The 16,779-nt window shown below is 44.9% G+C and overlaps 1 protein-coding gene across 4 annotated transcripts in view; it reads right to left on the reverse strand.

The window, feature by feature from the left end:
- Window positions 1-12,924: 12,924 nt before the first annotated feature.
- Window positions 12,925-16,779, reverse strand: part of PROSER1 (proline and serine rich 1) — a 33,668-nt gene continuing 29,813 nt past the window's right edge. For all 4 annotated transcript variants that reach the window (XM_030563900.1, XM_030563917.1, XM_030563926.1 and 1 more), the window contains exon 13: window positions 12,925-14,590. In XM_030563900.1, coding sequence (XP_030419760.1) covers window positions 14,468-14,590 — 123 coding nt within the window. In that variant the 3' untranslated portion in view covers window positions 12,925-14,467. The remainder of the gene's footprint in view (window positions 14,591-16,779) is intronic.

The following is a 16,779-nucleotide window of genomic DNA, read 5'->3' on the forward strand; positions in this document are numbered from 1 at the left end:
GGGCAGGGCCTGTCTTGTGTTTGTACAGTGCCTAGCACAAAAGGGCCCTGGGACTCCTGGACGCTATGGTAACACAAATAATAGCACTCTTAGCACAAGAGATATCAAAAACAACAAACACATATACCCTGTTCCTCTGCCCTAAGTCTATGCTCACCCCCTTCTGTGCGTGCTTCGGCCCAGTCTCTGTGAGGCAGGTAGGTTCCTCTTCCTCCAGCAGTCCTTCTGCTTGCTGGCAATTGTTCGGCTGGTGTATGTGGTTGTGAGGGAAAGAGAGTGTCTGGGGCAGAGCCTGCCCTTAAATAAAGTTTCATCCACCTTCTATCAGATGAGTCACTCACCATCTTCAAAGCCCTAGTGAGAGGTGTGTCACAGCCCTGGCAAAATGCCCCCTGCTGGATGCTTACCAGGCTATGGGTTTGGACCCATGTGCAGTTAAGCTCCCTTTGATTCCCCAAGTAGGCCCCAGTCACAGTGGCTGGCTCCAGCCTTTCTGGCACACTTCCTGGGCACAGCTTCTCTGGTGCCCCTTCTGAAAGGACTAACAGTGTACCCCCCTGTCTCCCCAGTAGCCTAAGCACACCCTTTCTGCAGAAGCACACGGTTTGTAGTTCATCTCTTCAGGGACAAATGAAACAAACAGACACAGATTTTTGCAGAAAGGTTTATAAAACCAGTCACTCTATATGGCACAAGAGATGTATGCAAAACACCTGCATGCTGTTCCCTGCATGAGTCCTCAGTGCTTGAACAGTCTTTGGGATTTGGTTCAGTGTTATTTCAGGGTTCTAGGTCCCTTTGTTGGGCCTCACTCCTCCAGCGGACGGCTTCTCCTCCAAAGCAGGGACTCTGACCCTGTAACCCCTGAAGTCTGTGCTCTTCAGCTACAGCAGGTCAGGCAATAAGAAAGGTTCCCTCTGCTTAGGAAACCTGCCCCCTTTGAGTTCCTATAAAAGTGACTTCTCGGCCTTCAGCCTTTACTGAAGCATTAAGCTGACCTAATTTAGGGTGGCATACAGCCACCACAGTAAATACTGCAGTGGTTTATGTCCACACTACGCGCCCTGTTGATGGTGCATGTCCTCATCAGGAGTGCTTCCACCAACTTAACACTGATAACTGGAGCACCCCTCCTCCACAGCTGAAGCCCCCCCATGCAATGCTCATAGCTGAAGCCCACCCGCCCTGGGGCTGACAGTGTGAATCTCACTGTGAGCAAGCCCTTTCCCCCCTGCCCGCCCCAGGTCAATGGGAGCTCCAGCTGTGAGCGTGGTGCGGGGCTGACAGCCAAAAGGCAATGTAAGTAATGCACTGTCTACACAGATGTGTCATCAGGGCTGTCTGAACACATACGCAAATCACGCAGCTGCGTAGGGACACCAAATTTCCTGGTGTGACATGCAGCTGTATACTGCTCCAGTCCCTGCTCCGCCCCATCCCCGCCTCTGCTCCACACCAGCCCCGCTTCCACTCCCGCTCCCACTCCCCTGAGGACTATAGCAGAGGTCAGGCCTACACGCACTGGCAGCGGTAAGTGGAGCGACCCGGCCCCAGCCCGCTCTGCTCCCCTGCTCCAACTGCACTGCCAGTGAGTTCTGGGGGAGGGGGGGTTCCCCCCTGCCCCCAAGCCTGGGAGCCCCGGTCTGGGAGAGCAGGCTGGTGCTGGGTCACTCCACTTCCCTCCACCCATGGAGTCGGACCTGCCCTGCAATCACCGGGCTGCAAGAGGTGGAGTGACCTAGCCCCAACCCGCTAGGTGCTGCCGGCATGTGCTGGTGGGGAGGTTTCCCCCCTGCCCCCAAGCCTGCTCCTGCCCCACTGTGGAGCCAGCCCCCTCCCCCCCCGCAACAGAGGCCTCTCCCCAAGGGGGGGGCTGTGGCTGGGGTGGCCCTGTGCATCACCATAACTACATTGATCTAAGCACTATGCCTCTTGAGGAGGTGGAGTTATTAGGTTGGTGTAGTGGGCAACTTATACTGGCTGGCGCAACGTTGTAGTGTAGACATTTACAGAGTTAGGTCGACGTAAGCTGCCTTACGTCAACTTAGTGTAGACCAAGTCTTAGTGTTTTTAAACCCCTGCTCTGGCTTAGCTGTCTCTAGTCTCTTCTCGGGATTATCCACTTCTTAAAACCCTAGCTCTCTGCAGACAAGCTGGAGAAAACTGCTTTCACCTAGGCAGTGGTGCAAGTAGAAATCATTTCTTGCCGGTTTTGCACTCATGGGAGGGACACATAGGATGACATGTGACCCCCCCATGTGACCCTCCATGTGACTCCTCCCTGCTCTGCCCCTAGCCCAGTGCCCCCATGCTCTCCCCATCTCCTCCAATACCCTCCTTACATGTCTAAAATTTTACAACTGCATCTGTTAAGCAGATGCAGCTGTAAAATTATGCTTTGGGCCCCTGGTGCCACCTGTACTTCCAGGTGTTATTGAGGATCCAGCAGCACCCCACATTGAAAGCTTCTTAAATGAAAGAAGGATAGAAAGGACAATCATCCCACTTTCCCTTAACACTCTATCAGTGCCTCCCTTATGTTCAAACTAAGCTTCTGCCAGGTTGCCTTTAAGTATTGCTCTCCTCCAGGCACTAGGAAAGCAAAGATGCTGAGCCATCAGGGTTTGATGGAAGAGGCATAGAACTGTGTGCGCCATGTACCTCTTGATAGAACTACAGCCCAAATTATTTTAATTAATTTCCTCAGCCTGACATACAGAAGGGGCAATCAAAAGCAGCTTGGCAGAACAGGCATGAGAACTCTCTCTGGACAGATAAGCAATTGATCAAAATCACATTTTCTGATTTCTTGGGACCAAATCCTGTTCCTGTTGAGATCAAAAGGAATTTTGCTACTGAGTTCAATGGGAACAGGCTTTGACATTTGGAGAGGAAAGAACAAAACCTCTCAAGCATGGGTGATGTTGCTTATACCACAGGTATCAAAGGCTGCTGACTCGTGTGAGAAAGTCAGCAGAGATCTGCTCTTTGTCCATTGCAAGGGAGAACTCAGCAATCAATGAGGCTAGAACAGTCTCTGTACCATATCCAACTCATAAGTCCATCTGCAAAGGCTCAAGAAAATATGAAGGGTGAAGGCTCCAGATTACCTTAAAAGTCCTCAGTTCCTTGATTATATTGCCTCAATTAGTATATATGTTCGTAGTCCAGAGGCCAGAGCAGGAAACTGGCCAGAGCTTCTGCCAAGTGCCAAGTAAAGGGAAATCTGCTCTTACTGTGAAAGATGTTGTTTGGCGTTGCATGGGCAAGTTACATGTCCATCACCCCCACTTATATTTTAGTTAGCACATTCACAAAAAGTCTATTAAGTGTAGACAGGCATTTTCCAGGGGACATTGTGAGTTAAGTGTTCCTTAATGGGCCATGCAATTTGACTTGTCCCTTCATGTGCTGGTTAAATATCTTTAGGCATTACCACCAGAGCAAACATATAATAAACATAGCTAATATGCGTAACTTCAGATACCAAGATGAATATACATGCATAGAAATAGCATAATTTTATGTAACTCTTCTGCCCCTCTGAATTGGCAGCAACAAGGGCCGGGTTCAGTATCGAGGGGTTCCGTTTCAATAACACCATGCATAACCCGCTCGAGCCCCCACCCAGTGACCTGGGACACTTACTTACCACACCCCCCTGGGCACCTCTAGGAGGCAATACTTCCCCTCTCACAAGCATGGAGTCTAAGTGTAGCAAAATCTTTTTAATAAAGGAAGGAAACAATGCGGCATCCCACTGGAGAAACACCACAAACAGGATTATAACACAGCCCATAAACAAACAAAAAAACTCACCCCCAGGTACATTTGACAATGTCCTTTTCCCCTTAGGGTCTTAAGTCCAATCACCCCAAAGTCCAACAACCCAAAAGGCTCTGGTCAGTGCCACCCCAGAATTTGAGAGTTTATCTGCAGAGTTTTACCCCCAACCAGCCTGGGTGGAAAGTGGGGGGAAGTCCACACAGGGTGTTAAGGGGCACCTTACGTGGGCCAGGGCCAACTGCTCCGCCTCTCCATGGAGTTCTGCTGCAGCCTCCACCACGGCCAGCTCCACCACACCAGCTGTGCCGCTCCTCCAGCTGTCCCTGCAAACCGCTTCACTCCGCTCACTGTGCCATGGCCTGCTCCAACACACCGCAAACTGCTCTGCTCTGCCAGCCACTTAACAATAGGTCTTCAGGCTCCCCCACTAGTTAACACAGCACTCCGTGATCTCAAATCAGCTCTTTCAGTGATTTCAGCTCTTAGTAGGGGAGCCCTGGTGCTGGTGCACCATTGGCCCAACATGAATTCAGCTCAGCAGTCTCTAGATGGACTCCTAATAGAATCAAAGATTAGCTCTACTCTTTAACATTGGAGAGAGGAGGACGTGCAATTGGTGTTCCAAGCCCTCAAAAGGGGCTCATACCATCAGGTACATACACCAGTCCCTAACCTCTCTCAATTCATGGGGTTTTGGAACCCATGTCCCATGTTTAGCAAGTACCATCCAAGTGAAATTGGGGATCCCAGAGCTGTTAAAAATCACCATCCCAAGCTGCTGTGGGGGTATGCTAAGTGGGGGGGTGGATGCCAATGCAAATTCTTGAAATTCTTTCCACACTCTCTACAATTCATCACCAGATGTCAGGGTAGCGCTCATCCTGACTCTGCTTACACTTAAGTACCAGCTATTTCACCTACATAACTATTCCCAAAAGAGATTCTGAAAAAGCACACCACGTACCTGAGACCTTATGTGCCAGCACCATCCCTCACTGGATTTTTTTTATCTGTTATGTAACAACAGAGATGAAGCCAGTGACATGATTCAGTTTAGCTTAAAAGGGTAAGGTTAATTTTAGCTATTCGGGTGTGACTGCACCTTTCGTCAGTGAGACCATACTGGCTGGCACACATTCTGGTTAATGGGCTTCAGTGTTCTTTTGCAGTTAACTTCTTAATGTTCATAAACCTGGTATGTGCTGAGGTGGTTTAAAGCACAACACAGGCTTTTAGGTTTGCAAATCCGTGAACCTCTGCCTATCTGAGATTTTATTAATTATTATTATTTTTGCTGGCCATAATGTGGGAGGGCATCTCCTCTGCCCTCTGCTCATGAGGTTATGTATGTCTTGTAGCACTCTTCTGAATACCGGTTGGAAAGAATTTTTTTTCACTATGTGTGGACTGATTCTTTTCTCTTAGAAGGCATGTAATTTTTTCAGATTCACACTGACTAACAGAGAAAACAAATGGGGCTGTTAAACTTTCTTCAAATTCCAAGAAAATTAAGTTCAGCTATATTTTCCAGTACAGTGATGAAATGGGTGTTTGTATATATAAACATCAACATGCTTAACTACTCACTTTCCCCAAAAATATGTAGTATTTCAGTCTGTTTATATGGAATATGGGAGTTGGGTGAGGAGTCATTTCAGCATATGTGTAACTTATTAAAAGACAAATTTTAAATAGAACTGTATTCTAAACTGCATGATGGTATTGTACCCAAATAGGGATAGCTCAGTGGTTTGAGCATTGGCCTGCTAAACTCAGGGTTGTGAGTTCAATCCTTGAGGGTCCTATTTCAGGATCTGGGACAAAAATCTGTCTGGGAATTAGTCCTGCCTTGAGCAGGGGGTTGGACTAGATGACGTCCTGCAGTCCCTTCCAAGCCTGATATTCTATGATTGCATTTCAGTGGGTAGTCAACTTCCTTTATAGGAACAGAACAGACTCCTGAAACTCTTACCATAGAAGGAGTCACATTGTCATCAATTAGCGTGACCAGATCACAAGTGTAAAAAATCGGGATGGGGCGAGGGGTAATAGGTGTTTATATAAGAAAAAGCCCTCGAAATGGGAAGTGTCCCTATAAAATCGGGACATCTGATCACCCTATCTTCAATGAGATTGATCAAATGATTAAGGGTTCACAGAACTAGGTTTCAAGTTTGTAAATTGTTCTAGATGAAACTGAGAATGCCTGAGCTGTCAGATCAGAAGGAGGGTCATTTGAATAAAGGTGGGCAGATGTGTGATAATCTTAGCTCCGTTGCTAAGATGAGGAATATATTTTCAGCAAAGTTCTTGATAGATTCCTGAGGCAACTGGTTTAAGGTTGTCAGGGTCCCAGACTACCTCACCGGGCAGCACATCATGGGGAGGAGGCGACCAGCCCTCTGTGGAGAAAGAAGTGGTTCAGGACTATTTAGAAAAGCTGGACGAACCCAAGTCCAGGGGTGCCCATCTTTAAAAAAAGGGAAGGAGGAGGATCCAGGGATCTACCAGCCAGTCAGCCTCACCTCAGTCCCTGGAAAAATCATGGAGCAGGTCCTCAAGGAATCAATTCTGAAGCACTTAGAGGAGAGGAAAGTGATCAGAAACAGTCAGCATGGATTCACCAAGGGCAAGTCATTCCTGACTAACCCAATTTACTTCTAAGAAGATAGAACTGGCTCTGTGGATGAGGGGAAAGCAGTGGATGTGTTATGCCTTGATTTTAGCAAAGCTTTTGATACGGTCTCCTACAGTATTCTTGCTGGCAAATTAAAGAAGTATGGGCTAGATGAATGGACTATAAGGTGGATAGAAAGCTGGTTAGATCGTTGGGCTTACCAGGTAGCAATCAATGGCTCCATGTCTAGTTGGCAGCCGGTTTCAAGTGGACTGCCCCAAGGGTTGGTCCTGGAACCCGTTTTGTTCAATACCTTCATTAATGATCTGGAGGATGGCATGGACTGCACCCTCAGCAAGTTTGCAGATGACACTAAACTGGGAGGAGTGGTAGATATGCTGGAGGATAGGGATAGGATACAGAAGGACCTAGGCAAATTAGAGGATTGGGCCAAAAGAAACCTGATGAGGTTCAACAAGGACAAGTGCAGAGTCTTGCACTTAGGACAGAAGAAGCCCATTCACTGTTACAGACTGGCGACCGAATGGCTAGGAAGCAGTTCTGCAGAAAAGGACCTAGGGGTTACAGTGGACGTGAAGCTGGAAATGAGTCAACAGTGTGCCCATGTTGCCAAGAAGGCTAACGGCATTTTGGCCTGTATAAGTAGGGGCATTGCCAGCAGATCGAGGGATGTGATAGTTCCCCTTTATTCGACATTGGTGAGGCCTCATCTGGAGTACTGTCTCCAGTTTTGGGCCCCACACTACAAGGAGGATGTGGAAAAATTGGAAAGAGGCCAGTGGAGGGCAACAAAAATGATTAGGGGGCTGGAGCACATGACTTCTGTGGAGAGTCTGAGGGAACTGGGATTATTTAGTCTGCAGAAGAGAAGAATGAGGGGGGATTTGATAGCTGCTTTCAACTACCTGAAAGGGGGTTCCAAAGAGGATGGATCTAGACTGTTCTCAGTGGTAGCAGATGACAGAACAAGGAGTAATGGTCTCAAGTTGCAGAGGGGGAGGTTTAGGTTGGCTATTAGGAAAAACTTTTTCATTAGGAGGGCGGTGAAGTACTGGAATGGGTTACCTAGGGAGGTGGTGGAATCTCCTTCTTTAGAGGTTTTTATGGTCAGGCTTGACAAAGACCTGGCTGGGATGATTTAGTTGGCGATTGGTCTAACTTTGAGCAGGGGGTTCGACTAGATGACCTCCTGAGGTCCCTTCCAACCCTGAGATTCTATGAGTGTCCAACGTTATAACCTTCACTACTTAGTTCTCTCACCCACAAAGCTGGAAAATGAGGCATTTGTTTTCTTTGTTTTGCTGCTCCAGTTAGCAAAATGCATGTTAGACTAGTTTGGCTGCAAAGAAGAATTCTATGTATACTGGCGACAACACCTGATACCTATCAGGCTGCAGAACTGGTCTGACATTGGAATCCAAACATCCTCTGGTCAGTGCAAGCAAAGGCATTCCTCTAATTATTTGGACTTGATGTGATGCAGTAAGAATGTCATCGATAATTCAGACCAATGGGGAGAAACAGAATCAAAAACACTGTTTAAATACCTTCCGTCTCACCCCCAATCCCGATCCTCCCCACTCCTCCCCTCTTGAGGAGTGACAGCACAATGCATATGCTAACAAAGTTTGTTAGCATATGCATTGTGCTGTTAAAGCCATATAAAGAATGAATGTCCTCCCTAGCTGGCTACTGCACCTAGGATGCAGCATGCCCACGTTCTGTTCAGGAAAGATCTGGTCAGATGTGATGGTTTAGTCAGAGGCAAACACGTAGGTGCCTCGCCCAGGGTCCTTAACACAAGGCAAAAGAGGCATGACCACAGCAAAGATAATCATCTGGTCTTAACCATATAGACATCATAATTGCAAACACAATTAATAAATTGCACATTGACAGACTCATCACAGCCCTGGAAACAAACTGGGAGAACCAGTTTGCTTTAACCTTGTCCTCCCATTCCCACCCTCTTTTTTAGCAAACTCCTTGGTCTCATAGGTGAAAGATATTCAAAGGTGATGGGCACCTGGAAGGCCTTGTTTCAGATTCAGTCATGGTCTGTTCCTACCATGGTATTGCAGTTCTGCTCCACACTGAAAAATACAGTCATCTAGAGAGAGTTCATAAAATCAAACTGGAATGTATAAGTTTACATAGATTCCCCAAACTATCACAATATCATTTGTTTGTTGTTGTTTTCCAGCAGTTCTCCAGTTGAAAGTAAAAGACAAATGGTGGGAATGATTTCTGACACTATTGCCAAACCCAAGAGCTCAAAAATTATCAGTCAGAACCCCAAAACTTCGGGAAAGCGGCTCAAAACAAATCAGGAGATTTAAAATAAAAAAGGTGATGGTGTGGTGTTTGGGCTGGCTTTTGAGTGTTTAACGTCTCCTGCCCAGCCTGTGTGCGATAAGGTAATAGTTTTTATTGGACCAATTTCTGATAAAAGATATTACCTCACCCACCTTGTCTTGCTAATATCCCGGGACCAATATGGTTACAACTACACTGCATACACGTCCTGTGTGGGCCAATTAGTGGAGCCCACACTCCCAAATGTATTGTGTAATGTACTTTTGGCCACGGCACGAGGAGCTCTCGCCCCACATGCCTGTTCCCAAACCTGCAATTAATCCCGTCCCTCCAGCAGAGCCGTCCTGTCCATAAAATGGCCCACTGCAACTGCCCTGGGCTCCGCGCTTTGGGTTTGTGTGTGGGGGGGCACACTTCAAGACACGGGGTCCAGGGCAGCCTGGTGAGTTAGTGCGCAACCTGATGCCAGCAGCAGCAAGTGACCTGGCCCCAGCCCACCTGCCTCACCCCACCCTGCTGGCTCCCAGCATTGCTCAGGGGAGGGGTCAGAAGCCAGCAAGAGGTGGGGTGGAGGTTTGGGGGAAGGGCCGAATGGGGCAGGCCTGGGCCGGCAGTGTCCCAGGCCCCATATTACCCACACACTTCCTCGGTCTTGTGTTCTGTCCCATCTAGTGGCACCGAGACCACTTAGAGAGAGAGAGAAAATGCATCTGCTCTACAGCCTTAACTAGTAGCCAGTTGGCTTTTAGCTCTTGCAGTAGAGGCTCATGTACTAAGCTCCAGAGGTCCCCGGTTAAATCCTGCCTGCCCGTGACCGGGGTCTGTTGGCGTTACACCCCCCTAGGGATGGCCCTGCCCTCCAGTTTCCCCCATCTGTTCAACCCACACAGCTCCATCTTCACTTCTGCTCCTCCTGGGGTTCTAACCCCACTGCCTGGCCTTGAGGAGGAAGTGGGGTGACACCCTGAGCTGCTGGACTCTTTAGCTCTAGCTGACTGTTGCCAGCCTTGGAAATCTGTGACCAACTGGGCTACTTTTGAAAGGCATTAGCTGACTTGGGGCAAAAGTTGGGCAATTTAACTGCTCCTCAGTTCCTTCTCTGTGCTGCCACCTGGTGGCCTTTCAAATGGGAAATCATCCAGTCACATGCACAGCTGCATCAAATCTGCCTTCCACCACAGCCAGCAGAAGCCATGCAGCACATGCTTAGGGCAGAAGGGGGGTGGTGGTGGAAAAGTAGGTTCATGCTTCCTGCGTTGCATGTTCCTGAAGCAGACACCACACAAGTAACAGTGTCCCAGAAAATGCTATTTTTTTCTGATTTTACTGAAAATAATGCTGTTAATTAGAAACAATATCTGCACAGTCTTTTACATGGTTGATAGTTGCGTAAAACCTATTAAAACATAACAGTAATAATAATTGCTCCCTGCTGCCTATTGAGAAACGCTGATGGGGATCATAAATATGTCCCTTGGAAGATGACTAAGCAGCTGGTATTTTTCTTTTCCCTGAAAGAGTGTTGCTGTATTTCCCTATGGGCAGTCAGAGATTGAGTTTGTTTTACAGTTTCCTGCCCAGTTTCTTTGGGAGAACGCATCTGAAATCATTACATATTTTTAAAGGTGCTAATAGTGGGAACCCCCGAAAAGCATGAAATAAACTATGAACATTATTTTGCTTGGGTGGGTATTGGAGTGGAGCAGCAGTTATGAGAGTCACTTGCTGTTTAACAGATGATTATTCTAAATGTGCTAAAACCCACGTTGGCTCACATGGTCTTAACCTTTACTATGCCTCATGGGTAGAGCTAGTGGTCAAATTAGGGGTAATCAGGATGGGGGTGTTTACTAGTGGGGGAGCTAGGAAGTGCTGAGAGAGCAGAGCTATGACAGGGGAAATTGGGCACCTTCCCCACCAGTGAGGTACTTTTTGGAGGAAAGGACATGGAGCCATCTATGCCCTCCTCAATAAACTCTTCAACAGTTCCTCATCTTGGCTACACCTTACCAGTCCCCGGGAGGTGGCTCAGAGGCTTCCCTCCTATCCACTGCTCCGTGACTAGGGGAAGGGACCCAGAACTCTCCTCCTGCCCCATGTTGCCTCCTGCAGTGGGGAAAAGTCCCTTTCCCCCAATGCTGCTCCATCTAGGGGAAAGGGGGAGGTTAGCCCAGTGCAGAAAAGTATGGAGAGGGAAGGAGGCAGTCAGAGCTGAGCAGTTGTGGATGTAGATGGGAGACATAGCAATGACACAGGGACACTGAAGAGCCTGACATGCCTCCAGTACCTTCTATGGCTGGTTTAATCCTTGTCAAGGAGAGAGAGGTAGTGAAGGCGGGGGATCAGAGCTGTGGAACATGCAGGTGTTGAGAAATTATTTTTAAAAGAACCAGGAAATTAATTGCCCAAAACCTTTGTTAATGCAACTATAAGATTGCTTAATGGGGCATTGTGCCTTTCCAGAATATCAGCTTTAGTTACGTTTAAAGCATCTGAAAACCAGGAAATACAAAGGTAAAGGTACACACCACTCCTGCAAGGCAATCTTAACTATGCCCTCTTTGAATGATGCCCCAACATGCCAACAACATACATGCTAGCATTCTTCCCTTATAAGTATTACAGAACATTGAGAACAAAGCATAGAGGCACTGTAGGACAACGTCTACAGGGATCAGCAACCTCTGGCACATGGCCCACCAGGGAAAGCCCCTGGCAGGCCAGGCCAGTTTGTTTACCTACCGCGTCCACAGATTCGGCCGATCGCAGCTCTCACTGGCTGTGGTTCGCCATCCCAGGCCAGTGGAGGCTGCGGGAAGGGTGGTCAGCACATCCCTCGGCCTGCACCGCTACCCCAGTGGCATCAGGGCTCCGGAACTAAACATGGAACTAAATATATTGTACTGGTGATCATTGTTGCTTGCATTAACAAAATCAAGGTTACTGAAGTTCTTTATCTAATACTGATTACAGTACTCTATGGTAAAATATTCACAAATCAGTAATTGATGTGGGAAAGAGTATGGGAAGCAAATCGACATTGACTCTTCTGGATAATTTTTAAATAGGCTTTTCCTTGTATTAACTCCTAAAGGAAAGCCTGCACATCTGGTGTGAACTGCTACTTTGCCTAAAAGACAATATTTGACCTTCACTTGGATGCCTGAACCAAGACATTCTAGTGCTTTATAGAATTCATCTCCAGAGAGTTTAAATATCTGCTGTATCTTTGGAAAACGGAACTAACTGAGGTGCTTCACATTTGAATACAGCTGGGCAGAAAGAGTCTCCCTACACGGGGAGTGAAGTGGGTAGCCAGAATCACATATTTTGTAGCCAAACCACAGCCAAATTTTCAAATTTTCTTTGTATGAAAGTATCATATCTGATGTCTAATATTTGTTGTAAAGCACTATAAGAGATTTTACAGGCAAACTCAATGACATAATATACCATGGCCAAATTTGGATTTGATGGAAACAGATACAGCAACTGCACTGTCTTCAATGGCGTCGCACCCACTTACACTAGATCCAAATTTGGCCAGTTGCATTAATGTTTCAGGACATGTACTACATATCCTAACCCCCAAAATGGTGCAGGCTCTATGTTTGACAGTATCTATCCTCACGAGCACACAATGCTTACCTTCCAAGATATGAATCAGAACACGAAACCTTATCTTCCTCCTCCTGAAAACTAACCAAGTGCTAGCCAGTAATACTTGTGCAATGAATTACAGTTTTGGGAAAAGACAGCTGAACCCACAAGATGACCTCAAAGAAAAATGACGCTGCTCAGCACACTCTAGAATAGGGCCCAAGCTGAAGAAAACATTGAAGAGACATCTCCTCTCCCAGCTTCAGTATCAAAGCGTGTAAGCAGCAACTGTTCTGTCTTGCTTTGAAAGATTTTCATAAACTGATACGTTATATTTCAGATATTTGAAAACAGCTGTGTCACTCTTATTGCTGTTGAGAGTTACATGCAGTTTAAAGTATTATAGAATCAAATAATGTATTTAAATGCTGGCCTGATTCAGACATACTCAGCAGGATATTTGTCGTATTATCGCACTGTTTGTTTTTAAGTAACTAAATTATGTTCAGCACAAAGTTCTACATTATACCATAGGATCTCTCATTTCGATTAATCTAAGATAAAACTTTAGGAATTTTTTTTTTTGTAAAAAATTGTTTATTCAAGTGTTTTATAAACTACTAGGTAAATAGTCACTAAAGCCTTAGTGCCATGAGTGTAAACTTATTTTAAAAAATTGTGTTAAAAACTAATACAGGAATTCCCATTAATGTTTTTAAAAAGTTCGTTCACACATTGAAAGAAAATACATTAGCAATGTCTTCCAGCAGAATCCATCTTTAAAAAAGTAAAACTCTAGGTGCAGAACTGTTCTACAGTATATCTTCTACAGTTTATTTTAAAATCACATGATTGCATATCATCATCTCTATTGTCTTTTAGAACTTGATCAAGAGTTTTTCTTAAAGAGATGATATTCAATGATGTGTTACACACTGCCACAGGTACTACAATTATTATGAGTGCACATACTGCATTTTACTTACAAAGCAAGACCTTTCCATATGCCGCGTCATGCCATTCCTAGCCAATGCAGTTAATTACCTTTAAAATCATGTATGTTTTCCAAGGAAAAATGCTAAAAATCCATAGCCCAAATTCTCCACTCACTTACACACTTGCTACTCCAAGGAATATAACCAAGTTTTGGTTACATACATTGTGAGAGCAGAATTTGGTCCATGACTGTAAACATTCACAGAAGCCTGCAGCAAACAGTGATGGATAGGTAGTCTATGTGCAATACAATTACTTCCACTAACATAGGGGGATGTTAAAGAGCATATCCTCGAGGCAAAATGAAAGGCTTGTTTGCATTTCTGTAAAGTGTTCCTCACTAGCTAAACTTTACTCAATTAAAAGTAACTAGTTCCTATCCCAGAATACCGTACAGCATCATTGTCTGGCTTTCTTCTGTTCTGACTCAGATAGAGAAGTATTCAGTTCAGCAGCAGGTCCACAACGTTTCATATGGCATTTTAAGAACCTGATCTAGTCTCCCCTCGACATACTACTGATACTAATAAAGAGTTACTCATGCATATGAAGGAGAGAATAAATCCCACGGACCTTGATCTGTGCACGTAACTCTTACTGATGGTAATGAGAGATGTGCATCTACACTAAGGATTGTCTACAGCTTTAAGTGTCTAATTTCAATCTAAATGTTCTTTCTACATTACCACACATACCATACAAATTTGAAAAGAATGATGGGTGAAAAATATCACATACTATTTAGAATACCGTTTTCCCCATACCGTTTGGCTGCCAATTGTTCTAATTATACAGGAAGTCTGTGTTTAAAGGGCCTGGTCCTATGAGGAACCAAACACCCATCTCCCCAGCTAAAGAGGAAGTTGAGGATGTTCAGCACATCACAGGATCACTCTCAAATTGTTTAAAAGCAAAAGTAATCATGGATTTGTTTGTAATCTGACACAAGAACAGTTTCCCAGAAGCTCTTCACTCTCGTCTTGCTTCTCTGTCCCAATTTCTGGGTCAGATCATGTCCCCATTGAAGTCAATGTGTATTTTGCCATCAACTTAATGGCAACAGGATCAGGCTTTGTCAAGCCACCACTTCAGTCTTCAAATATGTCTTGCTTGTCAAGAAAAAGATGATATTTATTGCCATCCACTCTGGGGTAGACTTGTCTGCAGTGAAAATGGTGTTCCTGGTGCAGAGGGATAGCTAGTAAAACCATCAGGCTGAGCTGGATAGTTCTCTAGAGCTGAAGCTGAATGTGCCTTCAAGAAAGAGAAAACAAGCAGGTTAGGAAAGAACTTTTAAAAAAGCAAAAAGCCATGCAGAGAACTATTCCTGTTCATGGTACAGAACATTTAACAAGAGACGTTTCAAAATAGCGTGTTGAGTGTGCTGCAGAGGAGGGAGACGGGAAGGAAGTATATCTAAGTGTAGGCAGTTCTTTAGCAACCCCTCAAGGATTGAACTCACAACCCTGGGTTTAGGGGACCAATGCTCAAATCACTGAGCTATCCCTTCCCCAAATCTAAATCTCAATCTCAATCTTCCTTGCTACAGAATAAGCCATTATTTCTTCTACCTTCAGTAGACACGGAAAACAATTGAGCCCCATCCTCTTTATGGCAGCCCTTAACATAATTTGAAGACTTTTCGGGTCCCGCTCCTGATCTTCTTTTCTCAAGGCTTAATATACAAAGCTTGTTGGGGGGGGTTTTAGCTTTTCCTCAGGGATCAGGTCCTTTTACCATTTTTGTTGCTCTATTCCATTTGTCCCTATCTCTCCTGAAGTGTGATACCCCGAACTGGACACAGTAGTCCAGCTAAGGCCTCATCAATGCCAAATACAGCGGGACAATTGCCTCCTGTGTCTGACATAAGATAATCCTGGTAATACACCCTAGAATGTTATTAGCCCTTTTTGCACCTGAATCACATTGTTGATTCATATTCAATTTAGGATCCACTGTAATCCCCAGATACTTTTCTGCAGCACTACTGCTTAGCCAGTTATTTCCCATTTTGTAGTTGTGCACTGGATTGTTCTGTCCTAAGTGTAGTACTTTGCACTTGTCTTTATTGTCTTTTTGATTTCAAGACAATATGTCACGTTTAGTTTGAATTCTAATGATGTCTTCCAAAGTGCTTGCCGCTTCTACTTCATTTTTATAAGCACTCTCCATTCTATTATCCAACTCATTAATGAAAATATTGACTCGTGCCCAACCCAGAACAGACCCCTATGACTCCCACCCCCAATACATCTTCCAAGTTTGACTGCAAACCATTGATAACTACTTCGAGTATAGTCTTTCACCCAGTTTTGCACCCACCTTACAGTACTTTCACCTAGACTGCATTTCCCTAGTTTGATTCTGAGAATGTGACGTGAGACTGTATGAAAAGCTTTAGTAAAATTAAGATATCATGTGTACAGCTTCCCCGCATCCACTAGACCAGTAACCCTGTCAAAGAAGGAAATTAGGTTGGTTTGGAATAATATGTTCTTGACAAATCCATGCTGACTATTCCTTACAACCTATTATCCTCTACCTGCTTATAAAAACCGATTGTTTAATAATTTGTTCCAGTATCTTTCCACGTATCCAAGTTCAGTTGACTGGTCTATAATTTCCCCAGGTCCTCTTTGTTCCCCATTTTAAAGAAAGGTACTAGATTTGCACTTCTCCAGTCCTCTGAGGTCTTAACCATCCTTCATGTGTTCTCCAAGATAATCATTAATGGTTCTGAGATTGTTTCAGCTAATTCCTTAACTACTTTAGGGTAAATTTCATCAGGCTCTGTCAATTTAAATACATCCAACGTATCTAAATACTCTTTAACCTGCTCTTTCCCTATTTTGGCTTGCATTCCTTACCCCTTGTTGCAAATATTAATTTTGTTATGTATCTGGCCACAATTTATGTTTTTAGGGAATAAAGCATAATAGGCATTAAACATCTAAACTTTCTTGATGTTGTCCATTATTAGCTCTTCGTGCCTGCTAAGTAGAGAACCTACACTTTCCTTTGTCTTTCTCTTGCTCCTGATGTACTCATAAAGCCTCTTCTTATTGCCTTTTATGTTCCTTTCTAGGTGTAACTCAGGGTTATGCCACAGCCACTAGAGAACACTAGGAAAGCAGTCTGATTCACAGAAGAGGGGTGGTTTTCCAGATGGCTTCATTTGAGACTGAGATTTTAAGAAGAGTTTCACTAATTTTCTAATCTTAAATCTTCCTTCACAACCTAATTGTATTTTTAACTATGATCTATATTTAAGTTATACACCTCTACCTCGATATAACGCTGTCCTCGGGAGCCAAAAAATCTTACCGTGTTATAAGTGAAACTGTGTTATATCAAACTTGCTTTGATCCACCGGAGTACGCAGCCCTGTGCCCCCCCGAAGCACTGCTTTACCGCGTCATAGCCGAATTCATGTTATATCGGGT

This window comes from Gopherus evgoodei, chromosome 1, assembly GCF_007399415.2.
Source record: "Gopherus evgoodei ecotype Sinaloan lineage chromosome 1, rGopEvg1_v1.p, whole genome shotgun sequence".
NCBI classification, from domain to species: Eukaryota; Metazoa; Chordata; order Testudines; family Testudinidae; genus Gopherus; species Gopherus evgoodei.